Source organism: Bos indicus, chromosome 18 (assembly GCF_029378745.1).
Source record: "Bos indicus isolate NIAB-ARS_2022 breed Sahiwal x Tharparkar chromosome 18, NIAB-ARS_B.indTharparkar_mat_pri_1.0, whole genome shotgun sequence".
NCBI lineage: Eukaryota > Metazoa > Chordata > Mammalia > Artiodactyla > Bovidae > Bos > Bos indicus.
Window position 1 is genome coordinate 26,880,579 of NC_091777.1, and position 21,696 is coordinate 26,902,274.

The following is a 21,696-nucleotide window of genomic DNA, read 5'->3' on the forward strand; positions in this document are numbered from 1 at the left end:
AATTATACCAATTATGTGCACTTTGGGTAGATTTTATTCAGTACTGTTCTTCCTCCTGGAATGCACTTATTCACCGAATACCAAATCCATTTAAGGATTATTTCACTTTTTTTTTTTTTTTTTTAACCAAACATAGTAGTCACATTTGTCTTCTGATCTGAAGGGTCAATCAAAGGTACTTCCTTACACTCATCTGCCACTTAATTGCAAGATGAGAGAGAAATGTTCTCATAACTGTGTTTATTCACAATTATACTAAAAACTCTTATCTCAAATTTTATCTTAATTCTTCAAATACAGTAGAGACCAGTGGTCCTCAACTCTGAATGTATGAGTCTTTAGTATTTAGAGTGAGAACTTGTAAAAGTGGCAGGTTCCCGAGTTCCATTACTCAAGAGTTTTATATAACTGTCTACAGAGGTGCTTTAGGGTCTCAACATTTTTTGGAAAATGCCTTACAAGGCTGACGTAAGGTGACTCATGACAACTTGGAGAAGCCATATGCTAATCATTGAGGAATGGCTTTCAGGCAGAGGCGGTCAAGTACCTGTTATGCCTCTCCCCATGACCTGACTCTACATTAAATGTAAGGACCCCCAACTAAGCCTGAAAGAAGTACAGTGACCACTGAATGACTAAGAGTGCTAGTTAGTCCCAGGTAGTTACAGTCTTCATCTGTAGGAGATAAACTGCAGCCACACCTTCTGCTGTGGCGTGTGTGCCAGCATTCTTGCAATAAATATCCGATGGGAGATCAGTTCAAGCCAAGCATACACAAAGCCAGGAGCTTTGGTAGGCCTCAAAATGTGGAATGTGTTGCTGAAAGAAGAAAACCTTAGTCAGAAGCACAGTCCAACTTAAAGTTAAAAAAAAAAAAAAAAAAGACTGTAAGATAATATGCAAGCTGCATTGTAAATCAACATGCTTCTAACCCAGAGTTCTTCTCAAATTTTATGACACTAAAACAGCAATCCTTAACATTATTACTTTCAATAATAACTCACCAGAAAGCTGTAAGTGTCTGGAAATTAATGGTTTCCAACACATGCTCAGGTGCATTGAGTTCCAAGAGCAGCATGATAAAAATTCGGTGGTAGGGAAGTTGCTGAAATTCACTTTGCCGAACATCATGATCCTGTAGGAGAACTCCCACTACTATACCGAGGACCTATAGAGCACATAGATTATACAGCATGTAAATCATGAAGACAATTCATTTACCACTCTCTAGTCATGCTTCATACCTTTCATTCTTATGCCTCACATGGAAGTAAATATAAAATTATATACTGGAAGCCAAAGGGACCACACGTTGGTTTGATCTGTCCTGTACTTTTATATGTTTTCTCTGAATTTCCATAACCATGGACCAGACATGTACACTCTCCACAAATTTTTCTAAAGCTCTAGAAGTCAGCATGGTACATATTTTATCCTGTTTACACAACCAACCTAATCTTTCTGGTCTGACATAAAGCTTACAGGAGGCAAATGATGCATACTTCTCTTGGCATTTAGGAGATGGGAGGTCAGATATGCTCTTAGGTTGCAGAAACACTGCAGAACTATCCTGCACTCCACTTGATTTCACCACTGAAGAGTAGGGGACGTGAAACCCATTTGTAACTATCCAAGACCAAAGTCTAAGTTCATTTTTGCACTATCTTAACATTCAAATTACCAGGAATTCCACTGCAGAAATCAAAGAAAAACTCTGTTCCTTTTCAGAAAATCAAAGACAACTGCAATGTCACTCATGGTATCTGAGTTGTCAATCTTATGTTATCAAAGGAGATGTCTAGTCATCCCATTCACAGTAACTCTGTACTTGGGGGCAAATCTTATACTACCCTAAGTATCTTCTAATGTAGTCATTACCAAACAGTAACACACTGAAAATACCTTATACCGTTTTGCTCTGAGACAGGGTGTCTTTCAGTTAAGGCACCACACTCCTCTTCTAAAATTCGGTTATTATGTTTACTTATTATCTATGAATTTAATTTCTGGACAGAAAGGGGGATATTACAAAATGTTTTGAGGGCCCTGTAGGGTTGAGAACCACTGATGCAGACTTCAAGTGTGCAAAAGTCTAAGGCAAGAAAGGATTTCAGACCTTATTCAGCAGATTAATCTTTGTGACAGTGTTGGTGGCCTCCCCTGAGTGCTTTACTAGCAGTGCAATGAGTCGGACAAAGGCATCCAGGTTGTGATAGCACTTGGCTCGGATCATGGTGGGATTAGCAGCAGGATTGTGCTGCTGCTCTGCCTGAGCACGGTAACTGATTTCAACACACATTTCAGTACACAGACGAAAGAACCTTGTTATGAGGTCATCAGTCTTCAGGATTCCTTGCTGGTGCATCTACCAAGGGAACAAAAACATTAGAAGGCAGGATGAGATAACACACATGGATAAACGTTTAATTTTCATGCCAAGAAGTATTCTCTCGTTTAATCCTGTTGTCACATTTCTAACTGTTACTTTGTAAAACAGCAGAACCCATGACAGAATTCCATCAACTTTGATGGAAAATGAAAAAGAATAACAGGGCAATTTTAAACAAGCAGTCCATAGCCAATAATTTCAAAAGTTAACTATGCAAGTTAAACCACCTTTGTAGTAACCCATTAAGTCATACTAAGACATTCTGGTCAATGTGTATTTCCCCCAAGTAAGAGATTAAGTTACATATACTTTACTTCCTTACAAAATTTAAGATAATTTCTTCCATCTGACTTAACCAAAAACAACAAAATTTTTGAAACTCCAACTAGTTGTACTAGGAAAATCAAATAATAATTTATACAATAAGTAGGTACCAAATTTTAGCTCACAGATCATACCCAGCTATTTTAATGTAAATTAAGATAAAGTGAAAAGGGTAAGTTTATTTAAAAGAAAGGATAAGTACAAATTTTATGACATAATCTGGAAGTTAAGCAGGGAAGTTATTTGGCTAGTACAAAAGAAGAAAAAGAAGACAATGTAAAAACATTAAGGCTGCAGAGGGAGGTCAGTGCTTACTAAGCAATGAAACCAAGCCCAGAAAGAAAACTTGTTTTAAAAAGTTTCCAAGATAATGGTCAAGTTAACTGTCCCTTGATAAATAATTAACACAGCTGAATTGACATTAATACACTAGGCAAAACAGATGGCTTGCAAAGGGACTTCTGTACAATGAAATCTAAAAAACTAAGTGGGGAGAAGAAATGAGGACAGACTGCTATGATCAAGAGGGAGCCTAAGAGGAGAAAAGAATTCTCAAAAAGATTCAAAAGCACAGAAAAATATAATACATTATCTTTTTCAAATGAAGAGAAGAAACAAGAGCATATAAGCCAAGAGGAAGAGCTGAGACAGGTGCCACATCCATACCCATGAAATATCAATGATCACAAAAACCAATTGATTTCAAATTCCTCCATCCAAATTGGAAATCAAGCTCTAAGTATGCAGTAGCAGCTTTTCAATAGGGTATGTTTGATAATTCCTTGGTTTCTTTTAAGGGAGAAACTTAACTTATTATGATTTAACAACAACAAAAAAAATCACCTTGAAAAGTAAATCCAATTCCTAACAACTTCTAAAATTCAAACCAGCTCTTCCATATTCAATTGTCATTCAAATGAAAGATAATTTGTATCTTTCTTTGGTGGCACACCTAAGCTTTGGTCTCAGTTTGAAGAAATACAATTGTCAAAATGCAGAAATAAGCTATTTTAGGAGATAGCTAAGCTAATTAATTTAGAAAGATAAAAAGCACTACCATTTAAATGCTTAAGTTTTGCTGTTATATTTTCAATTTTCTATTTTTTTGTTTTTTGGCTGTGTCTCGCAGCTTGCAGGATCTCAGTTCCCTAGCCAGGGACTGAACTCGAGTCACCAAAGTGAAAGCACCAAATCCTAACCACGAGACCACCAGGGGACTCCTTATTTTACTTTTAAACATGGGCTGTTACAGAACTTTACTTAGCCCATAATCTCATCCCTGCTGATAATCAAGCTGGTAAAATTACTATATACATCTGGCAATTTTATTATTCATTATCTGGTCCACTGTATTCTGTAGCTGTGACAACTGAAATCAGATAAAAAGTACTAAAGGGGATAGCAAATGCTGACTTTACTGCTTAGTGACCAATGATGAGAAAATAAACAGTATCAATTTAACTGAGTAATGATGAAGACATTTTTGGTTTACATGAGTATGGAGGTAACTGACCACAGGTACATAATACTGAACTTTAATAATGGAGGCATCACACCCTACTTATGTTGAATAAAAAGCACCTTTCTTTCCAAAAGCTCTACCTGTCCAACAAACGCAGAGAAAGCTTTGGTACTGTCACGACCAGCTGCTGCTGAATGGTAGAGATTCACCCATTCCCTCAGAAGATACTCTGCCTTCTCCCTCAGGCCTGGAGGATCATCATACTCTGAGGCTTGAGAGATCCCAGAATGCATCATAAAGTTAGGGCCTCCATGAGCACGATCAATCATTGCTTCATAGTTGGATCGCACTACTTCCATCAGTTGGGGCAATCTAGTACAATAAATCCAGAATGAAAATCAGTCCACTCATGGTTGTGATTTCAAAGACATACAGTTGGAAATTTGCTTATTAAATAGAAACCACAAGAGTGATGATCATTTACCATTCCCATGATTAAACAAAACTATCCTCGGTTTTCTTTGTTATCTGTTTACCCATGAGGACAAAATGTGCAAATGACTGACTTCAGTTAAGTCACTTCTTGACCAAAAAACGCCCAATGAAAGGGAGCTGATGTCCGTGGTCAAAAAATTATTCACTGCATGCCCACTATGTGCCATGCTTTGTGTTACTTAATTCTCAACAGCTATTTAAGGTATTATTTCCATTTTATATAAGAAACAAACGTAGGGAGGATAAGTCAACTTGTCTAAAATCAGATTTTAAGCAGCTGAGCCAGGCCTTCAACAGAGGACTCTGACACCAAACCTAGTGCTGTATGTACTGGTCTGCAGCAAGAGGGCTTGGCAGCAGTTAGTTAAGCTTTCATATTTCAAGGGACAATATTAGGCCTCACCAAAGCTTACCATATGTTGTAGGTAAAGCTGTTATGTAACGGTAACGTTAGTAAGTCTACACACTCATTTCTAAAACTGCGGAATGCACAACAACCCCAAAACATTTCCTTCTCACCCTTCAGGAGCATTGCCTCTGGAGTGAGCATTAATCCTCATGAGGGTTTCAATGGTGTGGAACAGATCTGCCTCAGTAACATGGGCAACACTCCTTTCATCCACCAGCAGTATTTTTACCAATTGCATAGCAAATGCCACAGCCATGTAGTTTAAACCATTCTCCATTGACTGGCAACACAGAAAGCACAATGTAAGAAAGACAGCACTGACAGCAAACACACTTCCCAACTACCAGAGTCTCTTTTCCCGCTTAATTCTTTCCATACCTGAGCAAGGTGAAGATCATACTGTTGCATGTTGACCAAATGATTGCGAATTAGCAACTCCACTGCCTCCACATTATATTTGTATTCATCCCGACACTCAATTAGGCACCTAGGAAAGGCAGTATTCCTTTATTCATAAAGGCTCACCCATGCTGTGGATCAGGTGAAATAAAGGGCCCACTTCATTCAATGTTAACTTATTCCAAATTAAGGATGTCTTGAGTACCAACTGAAAATCAGTGTATCAGTTTCCAAGATTTAAAATAACCAGTAACTAAGGAGAACAGATAACCCAGTGTTAAAAGTTTTGCTAAGTCTCGAAAACAAAGCATTCCATTTAAGACATATAATTCTCACTACTGAAAATTAGAAATTCCGTATGTTTGAATTTTATAAACAGGGCCATGTGGTAATGTGAGAAGGCAGTTGAATAAATATTACTCTTCTAAGACAGGGACTGACCTTGTGATCTGTTTGTTACACCATGGAGACCCATATGCCCGGCCATCTTGAAGAGCTTTCAAGACCAAGAGGTGGCACTCTCTGTAGCGAAGAAGGAGGTCAGCATCAGCACCACTGGTGGCATCCAGTAAGCCCTCTACAGCCTATTGAAGGAAAAAAGCATTCATTCAGATTCATGGAAAATACAATACTCAGCCCAATAATCAAAGCCAATAACCAAACCTTGATACAAAGTACAATGTATCTTCTAAGGCCTCAGTGAAGAATCTCTCCCCACACACCAAAACCCTTTCCACTTGCCTCACACACACCCTCTCCCAGTTCCTTCCAGTTTATACTTACTACATTCCTCACTGTCAGAAAAGGCTTCACTGTCCCAGCAGAGCCAAAACCCATTGTGGCCCCACACCCTGCCCCCCACCAGTACTTAGATCAACTGTCCCTCAAAACCTAAGGGAATATCTTTTAAAGTTTCTTAAATAATCATAATTCCTGAAAATCTTACCTTTATAGGGAAAAAAAGACTTCGCACTTTAAAATTTATAACTATTTGTAACACTCTATTCTGGAGAAAACCACCTGCTTACTACAAAACAGAACCTACTTTATATTAATTTTTAAAAATCTTAACCATAAAGTAGATAATGATGCAGGTCACCAGATGTATACAAACTCAGCGTCTTCTAAAACAAACAGATTAAGAACACTAACCTTCTGGAGCAATCCAAGAGCAGCAATGGCATCTCGAGAGTTCCGTGATAATACTACAACCTCCAGAAGACTTCTGAGGGCCTGAGCTTGGGGGTTCATGGCCAAAGTTGGCGGGATAGCGTGAAGATGCTGCTCCAGTTCTGTAATACACTTATCATAAATCTGAGCTACATCATCTGTTGCCCAAGCTTGCTGTTTTGAGAAAACAACCAAAGGGGGTGGAGGGGGGAGGCGTGGAATTAAAAGACTTTTCACTGGCACAAGCAGCAATTTAAAAGTATGTTTACTACCCGTAATTTCTTTTCATCAAAAACATGGAAGGGCTCTTTCATTTCCCTTCCTGAACTATTTCGTGTTGATGCTGTTAGGTGGGGCAGTGCAAAATAAGCCCTGGCATGGGGTGGGGGTTTTACTTGACAGTGGAAAGCTTTGCAAACACCAGTACAAACAAGTGATAAAAGACGGCATGATAAACAATGAGACAGGCTGAGGGCAGCACCCCCTGTAGCATGTAATAATCTCTTTGCAGCCTATGAAAGTAAGTAATTCAAGCCATGGAAAATATAGTTTTCAGTCCAACTGTTAAAACTCAGTAAGAGAATAAGAACACAGCATCATTTCTGTGCTATTCCTATCAAACATGTACTACCTGAATCTATTCATGAGAACATACTGTACAAACCCAAATCAGGTCATTCCACTAAACCATGGGCCTGTAATCAAAGTGTCAAGGCCATGGAAGACGAAAAAAGGAGCTAGGCTAGATTGACTTGGGGGAAAAATTTTAAATATGTCAACTAAATGAAATGCGGTTCTTTTTTGGGGGGTGGATTTGGGGAACACAGCTTGTGAGACCTTAGTTCCCTGACAGGAAACCAAACCCGGGCCCCTGCAGTGGTAGTGAGGCGTCCTACCCTATCCGCTGGACCACTAGGGAATTCTCTGAAGTGTGTGATTCTGATTTAGATTCTTTTACTATAAAAAGACCATATTAGGACACTTTGTAAACTTGAATGAGGTCTGAGGATTAGATGACATTGATGTATCAGTGTTGACTCTGTTTTCAGTGGTTTTACTATGGTCACGTAGAATGTCTCTGTAAGGAAACACAGACTAAAGGATACAAGAGTGACTGGGACATCAAGGTCAGCACCTATGTTCAAATGGTTCAGAAGAAAATGTTTCCCCCTCACATTTTCAACTTTTATAACATTTCAAATTTTTAGAAAATCTTTTTACAAAGAACAGGGCAAACCATGAGGTCACCAAGTAAATTCCTTTAGTATGTCAAACATGAAGGTTAAATCAACCTCGTGAATTAAAAAAATTCCCAAATGCCATGCTGATGTGATACAAAGGGTAGCGACACTCCACAATGCAACAGCTGTGGGTAATTTTTTTTCCTTGTAACTTAAGCTCCTGGGCACAAGTGACAGATTAACTGACAGAAACATTCAAATTAAACTGTAAATTCCTCAATTTAATCCAAGACAAGTACTTACCTTCATGGGCTGGGCTAAAAATCCTGTGGGCTGACTTAAATCATTTGTAGGCAAGAAGCCAGGCACATTGCGTGCAAACTCTTCATAAACAGCCAGCTGCTTTGGGTCCACACCACCAACCTTGGAAGAAGAAAACCTGTTTTAACAGGATCCTCTTCACAATCAAGGGAAACCTTTTTATCAAAGTGGAAACTCTGCATGGGAGTAAGCACCAGGGTTTTGAGAAGGGACACAGGAGTCTTTACAACATTTAACACACGACTGAATAGGCATGCATGTATGCACACACAGTTCAGGGTTTCCTATTTTCCCTGAGACCTGTTAGAGTCACCCTCATTTATACTTTTTCCACTGGCAAATGCCTCAAGTAGGACCATGCAGCCAGTGCAATTCCCCAATGGAGCTGTAAAATTGCTAAGATTTCTCAACATTGTCTTCTCACCAACAAGCAACTAGCAATAAAAACTCAAGTATCAGAAGGGAAGACCAAGCTCAGAAACAAAAACTAGAAGGCATATGAACGTGTAACAGCAGCACTTCAACAACAGGGGGAGGGGATACATCTAAGCTATTTCTGTGTCTTCCCCACAGGCAGCCTTTAAGAGAAATCACATGATTTCTCAGAAACAGAATTTAACCCCTATCTTAGTCCTCAGAAAGAAAACAAAGACAGGGCAGAGAGAGAGAGACAGCCCCAAGTCTCACTTTCAGCCTGATTTGCTCTGGCATCCGCTCAGCTTGGTATGTTAACACAACAGGATCACAATACCTTCGCCCTTCTTGCCTAGCATGTTTTCTCAGCTCAAATTCCTGCAAACAAACAAAAAAATCACTGAGGTTCTTGTTATGAGGCACTTTCTTAAATGGAAAAACAAATACTTAAAAGGCAAATGCTAAACACTTACAGTTGCTAATCTCTTGTCCATCTCAGGGCCTGCTTTTTCTACTGCAGTCTTCTGAATAAAACAGCAAGCTAATTCACAATTGTCCTGAGCTAATTGAGCAGCTGCCTGATCCATCATTTCCCTTTGTTGTGGGCTTGCAGTCTATTGGGAGGAGAAGAGACAGAAAAAAATTTAAAGTTTTCTGTGGGTAGACAAAACAGATAGATGGGATACTAGAAAATGCAATGTTTGGGCAAATTAATTTTAGAAGTTCCAACTCTACTTATGACTTATTAGCTGTGACCATGAAGTAATCTAACAATCATCTTCAAGATGATACACTACTCAACTGAAACATCTTACCAGGTTGTTATGAAGATGGTGAACACTATGAAAGCAATAAAGCAGTACACAAAGGTATTACTAACCATGACATCTGAGACCCCAAATGAGTGAGTGAGTTATCTGAAGAGACTATGTGCTTATGTATATGTGCACGCATGCGTAGTCACTTTAAACTGTTTTGTACTGTCCTACTCCAAAGTGCTTTAAATCTAAATTCTTCATGGTAAACAGAATCAAGAGTGTTAACTTAGGCAGTTTTCAAAAAATCCTTCATTTCTTTAAACCAGTAAGTATCTACTACTTGCCAAATACTACTGAGGATAAAATAAACAAAAATAAACACCACCTCATAGAATTGACAAATCCAAGAGGAAGACATCAAACACATATGGTGACTATTAAGAGTACGTGGAATGCTCACTGCTACAAGCAAAGAACAATGGCTTCGTAAGCAGTAATGAGTTTTATACTACAAGAAAATAGTAAACTTACACGAAGGGCTGAGGCAAAACTGTTTTTCAGGTTGGTTGATATGCTCATGAGTAAAGGTTCCCTGCAAGTAATCATAGCCATTCCAGCTGTCAAGTTCCGCATCATGTGATGAGCTGCTATTCGCATTCGAGATTCCTCAGAATCCAGGGCAAAATCTTTCCTGACTATTTGCTCACAAGTAGTCATGGCAATCTTAATTGATCGATCCACCACAGGATGGACCAGCTCCTGGACAGCCCGTTCGATTGCTTGGCGCACACACTGCTTCAGCTGTGGATGGGCCTGAAACAAGGGAATCTAGGGAGGAAAAAAGAAGTCAACAATTTGTTTAAATAAAACAACCAAATTTCTATCAGTAATCACGCCCTTGTCTTTGAATTACTTCCAAATTAACCATGAACTACCCATTTCTACTTTAAATAATGAAAAGCTCAGAAATTGGAAAGCTGGGCTCCAAGGAGGGCACAGTAATCACTGTATCTTGTGATACATGATTACACATCAAGTTTAATGGGCAAACTGTTCATTACTAGATGCTTAAAGACACTACCCTGGTTAGTCAAAATTTGTGGCTTGAGTACTCCTAAAGAAAGTAACTTCTTTAGTACCATGGGGAAATGCAAAAATAATCAAGATAATAGAAAAAAAGGCTTTCTACAAAAACTATTATTTTCAAAATAGCAAGCATTTTATTAAAAAAAAATTACATTGAAATCTTTTTCTTTACTTGAAAGACTATTTATGGGTATTTACTGAATTTTTAAGAAACTTAAAAAATATTCATGATGAACTTATACTACACATAGCAATTCCTCCTCTCTGCAACAAAAGCCTACAACTTAGGAATCCACATAGGAAGTAAAAAAGGGAAGGGAAATTTAACCAGTTGACCTCGTCACAAAGTAACAGTTTACTTACTGTTGGGTTTAGAGTAATGTGTGGTGCCAGGCCTGCGAGGGAATAGACATTGATGTCATGGTAACTGTACTGTGGCTGTGGTGGAACAGTGGCTGTACAGGTGGTGCTGGTAGCTGGTGTTGTAGAAGTTGCTAAATGTAGAGAAAAAATAAAAGCTAATGAAAGAAGCACACTTCCTGACTTTACTATAAAATTAGCAGGGCATCATGTGGTTTTAATCTAACTAAACTGACTGAATGGGGATGGGGAGGGGTGGCACAGGTCACATTTTTCCCACCCTGAATTATCACAATCTAAACAAAGCATGTAAGACTCAGTCACTGGCCATGCACCTGGGCACAGGAATGAATTGAGGGGTCTTGCCACATTAGCTGGCCCAAACCTTGTCCCATTATTCTATATATAATGTATATCAATTTTGAACCTATTCTGTTTCTAGTTTTACCTGGGGATTCTTGAGGGCTGAGAAAAAAGAAAAGCTGGTTTATTGTAACCACACCTCCTAAAGCTCCCAGTCCTCTTAATGCAGGTTAAATAACCCACTCGCCTAATGGGTTGAGCCAATCTGGCCATCCCCAAATTTGAAGAATAACACAGGTCTTCATGCCAGTGCACTTCTTTCTCTAAGACCTCAAACAATGTAACAGTCTGGCTGAGGGGGAATATGAGGAACAACTGATTAATGATATTAGTTACGAATACCACAGATAGAATTACCAGATACACTAAGACAATGCCTAGACATTACTAACATTCCCTTAAAAATTTAGAAGGCTCACCAGAAAGTACACAAAACTGCAACCCCACTTTACACAGAAAATTACAACTTGCTATACGCATGCATGCGAATGTACCACTGAAGAAAACGTATGATAAATAGAGGGTTAATTATCACACTTACTTGTGGTTGTGATAGGAGGGAGCTCCTCTGGCTGCTTGACATCTTTCTTTGGAGCAGAGAGTTGCTCATCTAAGTTCTTCAGGCGATCTTTATCCTTTAGGAGGTTTCCAGGTTTTAGCTCATTGATGTCTAATGCAAGATTCTTACAGAGGACCTCAATTTCAAACTTCAAGTTTAACTGTGTAATTCCAATATTCAATGAGAATATTAAAAATGAATATTCAGCGTCATAATAACAGACAGTATTCTCACCCATTTGTCATAGTGCTCCCCCCACTAAAAACCCTCTTTTTCCTGTAAATTTTAATAATGTAAAGGAAGACAGTGTTCCTAAGGATAAAGAGCAACAAACTTACCTTTAAGTCATGTTCTTGATGTAGCTCAGCTAATACATTCATAATAGCCATTGTCCAGGGGTTGGGTGGCCTAAAAACCTGAAGAAAACCATTATGTTAAGCTTGCCCCAAACTCACTCTTTAATATGTATTATCTAAAACAGTTAAGCACTCACACCCATGTGGCCATAATAAAATCCCTAGCCTTCCCACAAATCATATTTCAGAAAAACACCAAAACCCAAAACCACCCATTAAAGTGAGTCCTGTATACTACTGAGCCTCTCAATTTGGAAATCCCAAGCTTCCCTGAGGAAAACTAACTGATCTAGCTCTATGTTGCTAAGAACTGAGGATATAGCCTCTTGACCTTCTGCCAAAACAAATGACCTCTCATTAGATGACTCAAATAAGTCTTCAATAAAATATTAAAATTTACTCACCACACTACGAATGCTAGATTCTAAGACTTTGGCAACAAAGGGCACTACATAGAGCAACTCTTGCTGTCCTTTAACATAAGCCTCTAGCAGCAAAGATTTTACATCCAAGTCCTAGAAAAACAAACACATTTTTAAAATGCTGGGAATATATTAGAAAATTCCTTATTCAATATCCCCAATTATACTCTGCCAAACTCATCCCCAAAATTGGAATCAATAATTGACCCTCACCTTATGAAAAGCCAAGGGGTAACAATCATACCTTTTGTTTATCTTGCTAAACATTGTAAGGCCATGGGCATGCAATTAGGGATTCAAAACATGGGCCAAACCTTCACAGATACCGCGGCAAAACAGCCCCAATTAAAGTCAAGATTTTTAGATAGACTATGCTGTATGAACATTCTCAAGTTTTACATGAGCCTTTGGTTAAAACTTACAGTGTGTAAGATGGGTTTATTTTTAGCTAGTGTAATCATTCCTAGCCAATGTCCCAAGTTCTTCAGCAAAGACCGATCAGAGAAATTGGCTGCAGCTTTATCAGAGGTCAGGAGTACCTGAAACAGTGTATGATTAAGAAAGGTATGAAAATGAGCTTATAAAAAAACATTCTCAACTAAATGTTTAAGAATTCCATTATTCTACATTAAAAACAAGCTATCAATACTGAGAACATGCCCCAAGGTAGATCCTGTCCACGTATCACTGCAATATTTTGTTGTGTTCAGTGACATTTTTACCTTCAAACGTCTTTACATTTAAAAAAAGTAAAAAAATTTACAAAACTAAATTTTACAGAAGGTAAAAAATATAAAATACATCATACTGACGTGAAGTAACACCACGTATCGTATATGGTCCCACAGCAAAGTATTTTAAAACTGAAAATTTTAGCTAGGTTTGAAGCAGCGACCCAACTGCAAATCTGTTTTGAAGAGCTAAATTCAATTCAAATGAAGACTACAGCTATGATCTTTAAGTTCTTCCCAGACAGCAGGCATTCTAAGGAGTATAAGAAGATTGCAGTGCTCTGTTGTGATCTTTAGCATTATCTTTGGAAACAACTAAGATAACCTTCTGGAATACACTGTAATATTGCTTACACACTTTGAGAAGACCTAATCCATTTCATCAATTCTCTACTTTTAACTTTCTTAAGGGAGACAGAACCAACACTCCAGTGTCTTGCATACACTCATACACTCATTTCCTACATAATACTTTTTATGGCTATTAGTTTAAATTTATACTTTTGTTTAAAAGAAAGAATCTTTTGATCCAAATCATGTGGAGATTTTCGTATCCCAACAATCCCTGCTATCAAATGACAAAGGCTGGATTTAGTTATGTTCCTTAACTCCATACAGCAACAGCAGAATGGCACAAAGTCAGCTGTGCAATAGAAAGGAGCCAGGAATTCTTTTGCACTACAGCGTAACCAAGAATAGGGAAAATTCCTATTCACAGGTTTAAATATAGTGCTGGTTCCTAAGCCAATATCCCAAGTTATTCAGCAAAGAATGTTTTCAGCTATATGCTGGTTCATGCTGTTTTCTTTAAAAATTATTCTTCCTAAGAAAAATACTTAAGATATTATAGAACAAGCATTAGCCCATTAGGAAACGTTTGACCTTAAACTTCGGAGAATCTTAAATGGCTATTTTACAACACTGAAGAATCTTGAGCTATCTGGCATTTAAGACATAAATGATGGTATGGTATAGAATGATGAAAACGAGTATGTCTATACGACTAAATTCTTCATGAAAACTTAGCCCTGTATTTGAAACAATGCCTAAAGCAACTTGCATAAATACTGTAACAAATACAACATACAAGAGAAAACAATACCCTCTAATTCCACCTGTGAAATCAAATATTTCCAAACTAAAAACAGTAGTAAAAAGAAATACAAAGGTCTGACAGAAAACAAAATTCTGTAAAGCAATTATCCTTCAATTAAAAAATAAATTAAAAAAAAAAACACACAAGAACACTTACTTTGATGTTTCTATAGGTCTCATTCAGAACCATCTTATTAAACTCAGGATTCTTCAGCGTGTCAAGGAAGTTAGAATACAGGCTGTGAAAGTTTGGCTCAATACTGACTCTCTTCATAACCAGGTACTGTGAAACCCAAGGCATAAATTCTTCCTTCACAGTTTCCTTTAGTTCTTCAACCTAGCCAACCATTACAACATGGGAAGTATTCAATTAAAAGATGATAAAATACAGTTTTATGTTTCGTTTCTGTGAACATGACTACAGTGTATGCTGCTGCTGCTGCTAAGTCGCTTCAGTTGTGTCCGACTCTGTGCGACCCCACAGACGGCAGCCCACCAGGCTCCCCCGTCCCTGGGATTCTCCAGGCAAGAACACTGGAGTGGGTTGCCATTTCCTTCTCCAATGCATGAAAGTGAAAAGTGAAAGTGAAGTCACTCAGTCGTGTCCGACCCTCAGTGACCCCACGGACTGCAGCCTTCCAGGCTCCTCCTTCCATGGGATTTCCCAGGCAAGAGTACTGGAGTGAGGTGCCACTGCAACATGCTACATCTCCCCAATTTTACACAGTTGCTATCAAGTACAGTATATTCAAGTCCATGTAAGTATAGAGTCAATCATCTCTTAAGCTGGGTAATTAGAACTGAAACATCTATGGTCACTTTAAGCTTTAAAATTGCAAAATATGTAGTCCCTCATCCCCATCTTACTTACTCTCCATTTGAACAAAAGAAGATAAATTACTAATCTACAACTTGTTATTAATAAGCCTGATGCCAGAACTATGTTTTTCTACATTTCTATCTCTAGGAATTATTTGCAAAGTTTGAAACTCTTCTTCCAAAAAGCATGCAAAATGCTTCAAAATTTTCCCCCAATCAATTATGGTGAGAGTCTCAAAGACAGTACTTGCATTATAAATTACATTTCAAACCCTTTTGTTTAGGCTAATTAGTATTGACGAAAACAGACATTTCCAAGTATCATCTTAGCACATAATCTTGTAAGGCAAGCATCAATTCTTTTCACAAGCTGTTAATGATCTCTGGGAGGATGTGAATTGTTACTACAAATACAAATGAAATTCCCATCATGAAATCATTTTCAAGTTTACTTCAAAAAGCCTGTAACTCACTGCAAAACAATACTATTTGGGACTTCCCTGGAAGTTCAGTGGTTAAGAGGCTGCACTTCCACTGCAGGGAGTGTGAGTTTGGTTCGATCCCTGGTCAGGAAACTAAGATCCCACATGTCATGCCATGTGGCCAAAATTAATAAATAAATAAATAAAATCAGTGCTATTTAACATCTACAGAATCTACAACCACTAGTTGTATATCCAAGTTCCCTTCATTTTGATTCTATTATCTTCACCTTTAAAGATTAAAAAGGGTAGAGAATATCAAATGTAAATCCCCCAATCCATCAAGAAAAACAACAGAGAACATTTGTAGTGATACATAAACTATTACTTCAGACTCACCTTTTGTGTCATATTTGACTGGGAAAGGTTGTTGAAGATAAAAGCAATTTTCTCCTGGATATTTTCTGGGGGCTCTACGATTCTCTCAGTTTGATCTGTGGCCACAAGCAATGTATCTATATTTGTTGTATTAATAGAAGGCTAAAGAAATAAAATACATAAAATTAACAAACTGAAATCCTTACTACACAAATCCTAGGGGTGGGGTATGTACACAGATTCCTTTAGTATATAAAATACATATGGTATGTACAACTGTGCACTTGAAGTGCTGGCAAGAACATGTACTGAACTATTCATAGGGGCTACATGTGGGAAATCAGGGTGGTAAAGGGAGAAATGCTGATCTTTCATGCTTTATTAATAGGCATGTGTTATTTATAATAAAGTACATGCTCACTATTGGATATATTGCAATGTAACAACAAATACAACAAAGAAAGAAGATAGACCTACTTACTGGCACATCTTTCTTAAAGCTGACTCCAGTTGGCCTGGTGACTGTAACCGTTTTAGCAACAGTGGTGGTTGTTGAGGTGGTTACCATAGTGCTAACCTGGCCAGCAAGGGGAGCTTTTGCTGGAACCTGGGCCTGGGCCTGGGCTTGAGCCAGTGCAATACTTCCAGGGGTTGTGATAGAGCCCTGCATTTTCACAGGAGGATCTCTAGATTGCTGTCCATACTCAATATACTAAAGGGGTAGAGAAAGAGAAAAACACATTAAATAAGAATTCTTAACAGAAACTGAAATACTTGAATTAAACTCCCCTCACTTCTGAGAGACTGGAAATCATATCAGAGCACTCTTTTGGTTCATCTATCTCCCTTATATCTTGCCCCATTCTGGTGAATATTCCCATATGTGTAATATGTAAGTGGATACCACGAACTTCTGAAGAAATAAAACTAAAATGTTACTATGCTTAAGTATTTATAAGAGAACCAGTTAACAAGTTTTAAAAAGGTAGCCACAAATGCTTACCTATAAATTTCCTTAAATTCCTTCACATAAATAAACTTAAAGGTTCTAAAATTTATATAATAAACTGATTTCTATTGGATGCTAATGAAAAAAACCACAGCCTAAAAAACACTGCAGCGTGAGTTCTCTCTCAGTAAAGCTAATAGCACAAAACAAGAACAGTTTACACCACCTAGCCAACTGAAGGGTAAGCAATGTTCTAGGATAAGTTTCATCCCTCTCCTCCACATTTCCCAGTCCAAAAAAATTCCTTCTCCCACACAAATTAGAAGACTGACACAGCCTTCCCGATACTATTACCAACAGCTTGTTCCCGACCAAAAACTAGAACCTGTGTATATATACCATAACTTTATTCAAAAAAGGAGACATTTTCAAGAAGGAAAAATATAGCCCTTTAAACTGAAATATAAGCAATGACTTCTCCCCCCTTCTCTGGGTAATAAGTGTGTTACAGTGGGAGCTCAGGACCAGTCAGTGTGACCGTTTTCGTACCACCTCCCTCATTCTTGCTCTCTAGTCTTTCAAGGTCCCAGATCTGAATTTCAAGCTCATCTGATTGCAGCAGCCTCTTACTTCCCATCCCAGCTTTTCAAACTCTGTTTTCTTGCCGAGTTTTCAGTGCCATAATTTTGGCATAGCACTCCAAAACCCCTCAATAGGGATCAATATACTCCTGCCTCCCATGCTATGGTTTCTGAGGCTAAACCATCATAATGACTCTGTACTCCTACAAACAAACCCAGCGGAATGAGGTAGAAAGTGCTGGATTAAACTACAATACAGAATTAAAATCAGTTCAAATTCTGATCTGATTTCTTAAAATATGATCTTATAAAGGAGTTCATCTGCTTTGTACTGAAAAAAGTAAAATAAAGTTAACAGAGATTAATCAACTTTCTTTTCTTGTTCTCTGTAAGCTGACTTTGACCAAAGGTAAGATCAAAGTATGAATATTTAGTAATCATGTGAAATCAACCATTAAAGAAATATATACAAATTTCAAGAATAGTCACATAACATGGTTTAAAATATTCTCTAGGTCCATTTCCTTACGGACTGTCTCCTTTTTAACCCTGAAGGAATCTAAACCGATAGTTTAAGAAGGCTGTATTTTTAAGAAACACTGATCTAAAAACTTGTATATGCAATGGGTTTGGGGAATTTCCTGGCGGTCCAGTGGTTACTGGGCGCTTTCACTGTCACGGGCCAGGTTCAATCCCTAGTCAGGGAACTAAGATCCCACAAGCCACAGAGCAGCCCCCCAAAACCAAACCAAAACAAACAAAAAACCTAAACACCAACAACAGAAAGAAATAGCTTTGATTCACATTAACATCTAAATCAGAGGAAAAACTTATATTTTTAGACTCAGGCAGGGATTCTTGGTTAACAGTGAAAGATTTCTTCTCCTTGATAGAATTAGTAGGCTAAAAGAACTAGCAAAAGCCTTTTATCAAATCAAGCAAAACCGCTGCTTACAAAATATAAAATTCCTATTTTTTCAAGGTTAAGCTACAAAACAAGCAACAAATAATATGTATACCTATGTCAGAACAATCATTAGGCAATCTTAATGCCATTGCCAATAAATCCAAACTTAAACAGATAAACCCTTCAATTACTTAGGTACTGAAAATACTTACCTCCTGTAAATGATGTGGAAATTGCATAAAGTGACTGATCGAAGCCAAGTGCTGACAATACTGGGGATAGTCCTTCAATCTGTCAACAAAAACATTTATTCATTTGCCATTTCATGTAAGAACAGAGGCAGTACAATTTCAAATCTTCAAAAGCTAATCTAGGCCATTTCTCCCATTTCTACCTTTGAAATAAATACCTTATTTGAAGAGAATGCCAAAAGGAAAAACAAAGAAGAGAGGGAAAATGTGAACTTCATCCTTTCTGTATCAAAAAAAAACTTGTTTTTTAAACAAGTTTAAGTAAAACTTTGTTTTACTTAAGATTACAATGAGCCACTAAAACTACTATCTTTCCAGCTAGCTGAATTCCAAATGTTCATCAAAAGGTGAAGAGAAAACCAGTTTGCTAATGAACCCATACAATAGAATACTATTCTGCAATAAAAAGAAACTGAAACATGCAGTAACATAGGTAAATCTTGGAGGCATCATGCTCAGTGTAAGAAGTCAAACTCATATACATTGTGTAGGACTCCATTTAGATAACACCCTGGAAAAACCAGACAAATCCAATCAGGGATTGCCAGAGGTTAGATGTGCAGGAAAGTTAACTACAAAGGGGAAGTAAGGGAACTTTTGGGGGGTGACGAAAATATTCAGTTATTTTGACTGTGGTGGTGGTGGTGGTGGTTACACAACTGTTTGAATTTCAAAGACCTATTAACCTAAAATACTGACTATCATGTATTATAAAGTATAGTTCAGTAAACAAAAAAAAATTGCTACATTTTTCCAACCACTTGTTTGGTAAATATAACAAACTGTTTTCACTTCTTCCTTTTATTTCATACAGTCATTAAGGTTAGTTAATACACATATAAGGCATAGAAGAATTAGCTGAAAAGTAAGCTACTGTTTCTTCTTTTATTAAAAGAGAGAACCTTCACAGCAAACCTATCCACTCACCTATTTTTAAATCTATCTAGTGCAGCAATCCCAAAATAATACATTTTGGATCCAAAAGGCTTGCGTAAGGCTTCAAGAACGTATCGCAGGGCCAAACCTAGTGCCATATAAGTGACCAGTCCTTTTTCGATTATTCCACCAAACAGGCAGGCTGTTATATGTAACTCTTTATCAGGGTATTGGGGGAAGAACCGATATTCTTCGAACAAGTTCCTTAGCATACAGTTAAATACTTCTCGTTCCCTCTTTATGGTAGAATCTTTAAATCTCTGTAGCATTTCTAATACCTGGAAAAAGCAAGACAAAAATCATATATACATAAAGGAAACCATTATTAAGAAAGTGAAGTAAAAGTTGCTGAGTCATGTCCAACTCTCTGTGACCCCAAGGATATACAGTCCATGGAATTCTCCAGGCCAGAATACTGGGGTGGATAGCCTTTCCCTTCTCCAGGGGATCTTTCGGACCCAGGAATCAAACCGGGGTCTCCTGCATTGCAGGCAGATTCTTTACCAGCTGAGCTACCAGGGAATGCACTCCTCAAATACTCTTAATTGTTAAGCAGAATATTTAACAATAAACTGAGCTTGAGATAAATATTAAAGAGACATATCAAAACACTTGGTGTTATATTTCACTTTGAAAGGGGCATTTATTTAAGATTTACCTAAACCATAAAGAATTAGATCATTCTAGACACTCACCTCATCAACAGACATGGTTGGATGTGGTGGGTGATTATATATTCTCTGGAAATAGCTGTTTGCTTCATCATCTATCTCTTTACTAAAGTGCTGATTTGCCTCTGGCCACACCTGAGACAAGTCCGCTGTTAAAAACAGAAAAGCAAACAGTGGGCATTTAGGCTCTTCCTTTACTCCCCCACATTAAGCACACAGAGCCAGAGAGACCAATATAGTTTGAATTTTAAGAGGGGGAAAAAAAAAAAACAAAAAACCTAAAATGACGTGTTAAAGAGGTGAAGTTTCAATATTCAACTGCTCTAAGGACACAAGAGATTTTAACAAAACTGCCTTACAACCACAGTTCTATCTCAGTACTTTATATAAGGACTTTTCACACCATGAAAGTTCACTAGGTTCAAATTTATAATGCACTTACCCTCAACACAACCTCATTCAAGGTTACTTTATCACCTTTTACATGTAAGAATTCCCAATGCATATGCATGACACATTGAAAGAAAACACAAAGCATGCTACAAAACATAACATTCAGACAAGCCTTTCACACTAACATTTTCAAATCAGTCTGTATACTTTCAAACCTTGGATAATGAATATTTAGTCCCAATGACAAGGATATTTATAAGTCAATGATACATACATACAAAGAAGACTCCTCTGACTTTTAAATACCTTACTAAAGGAGATTAAAAGTTTAAAATTTGATTTTTTTCACATATATGGCAATAATTATGTGTACTTCTAAATCATAAAGCTATAACATTAAAATATAGTTATTTACTTTATAAACTGGCAAAACTCAAACAGAAATCTGAGATTTTCCTGGCTGCTCCTGATTTAAAAAACAAAAAAGGTTTATATACATAGATTTAAACTACTGAGCCTTTTTTTACTTTGCTCCTTACTCCTCGGATAACACCTTGAAGAATGCCACCTCTTAACTGTCACCTTGTTCTGACAATCCAGGATGAAAGGTGGAATACCACCTCAAATTTTTGTTTTAAAAATTTAAATTCATGATACTCCCACCCATCTAGGAGGCGTGTCAACATAATGGCCTTTTAACAGCATATTAAGACAAAGTCAATGTTTTTGTCCATGTATCTCTGGGGACAACAAATTGGACATGTAAGTTATATATGTATCAGTCACACTTCACAATCACAGACAACACTACCACTTACAAGGTTTCATCTTACTCTGCTGGAATGTAGGCTGGTTCAGTCCAGAGGTGCCCAGTTTCCTCTGTACAAAAGGATCGCTATTCACTGCAGGGAGTCCAAGAGCCCCAGTTCCTATACCAGTCAGGCTGCCTGTGCCAAGACCACCTACTAGAAAGAATGAAGGCAGCCAAAAGTCTTATCATTACTCATCTTCTTGACTTTATCAAAGACAAATTCTTAATTAAAAAGTCATGGTCTTTTGTTAACTCAGTTGCAACTAGGTTACAGAGTTATTACA

The 21,696-nt window shown here is 37.6% G+C and overlaps 1 protein-coding gene and 1 non-coding gene across 10 annotated transcripts in view; both read right to left on the bottom strand.

The window, feature by feature from the left end:
• CNOT1 (CCR4-NOT transcription complex subunit 1) overlaps positions 1-21,696 on the bottom strand; it is an 82,991-nt gene that overhangs the window by 8,194 nt on the left and 53,101 nt on the right. For 2 of the 9 annotated variants that reach the window (XM_019978862.2, XM_070770673.1), the window contains exons 19-42: positions 21,420-21,566; positions 20,233-20,357; positions 19,529-19,815; positions 18,563-18,641; positions 16,395-16,625; positions 15,935-16,075; positions 14,452-14,631; positions 12,891-13,007; positions 12,451-12,561; positions 12,029-12,106; positions 11,673-11,850; positions 10,772-10,902; positions 9,854-10,150; positions 9,038-9,178; positions 8,838-8,942; positions 8,133-8,252; positions 6,631-6,822; positions 5,920-6,062; positions 5,458-5,566; positions 5,190-5,359; positions 4,295-4,547; positions 2,117-2,365; positions 1,005-1,168; positions 702-819 (exon numbers count right to left, since the gene is read on the bottom strand). In XM_019978862.2, coding sequence (XP_019834421.1) covers positions 702-819; positions 1,005-1,168; positions 2,117-2,365; positions 4,295-4,547; positions 5,190-5,359; positions 5,458-5,566; positions 5,920-6,062; positions 6,631-6,822; positions 8,133-8,252; positions 8,838-8,942; positions 9,038-9,178; positions 9,854-10,150; positions 10,772-10,902; positions 11,673-11,850; positions 12,029-12,106; positions 12,451-12,561; positions 12,891-13,007; positions 14,452-14,631; positions 15,935-16,075; positions 16,395-16,625; positions 18,563-18,641; positions 19,529-19,815; positions 20,233-20,357; positions 21,420-21,566 — 3,866 coding nt within the window. Of the gene's footprint in view, positions 1-701; positions 820-1,004; positions 1,169-2,116; positions 2,366-4,294; positions 4,548-5,189; positions 5,360-5,457; positions 5,567-5,919; positions 6,063-6,630; positions 6,823-8,132; positions 8,253-8,837; positions 8,943-9,037; positions 9,179-9,853; positions 10,151-10,771; positions 10,903-11,672; positions 11,851-12,028; positions 12,107-12,450; positions 12,562-12,890; positions 13,008-14,451; positions 14,632-15,934; positions 16,076-16,394; positions 16,626-18,562; positions 18,642-19,528; positions 19,816-20,232; positions 20,358-21,419; positions 21,567-21,696 lie in introns of those variants that run through there. The other 7 variants (XM_019978866.2, XM_070770674.1, XM_019978867.2 and 4 more) reach the window with 7 other exon arrangements.
• On the bottom strand, positions 13,795-13,933 carry LOC139177390 (small nucleolar RNA SNORA46). Its single transcript, XR_011561836.1, has one exon. It is a non-coding gene; the product is annotated as a small nucleolar RNA SNORA46 (small nucleolar RNA).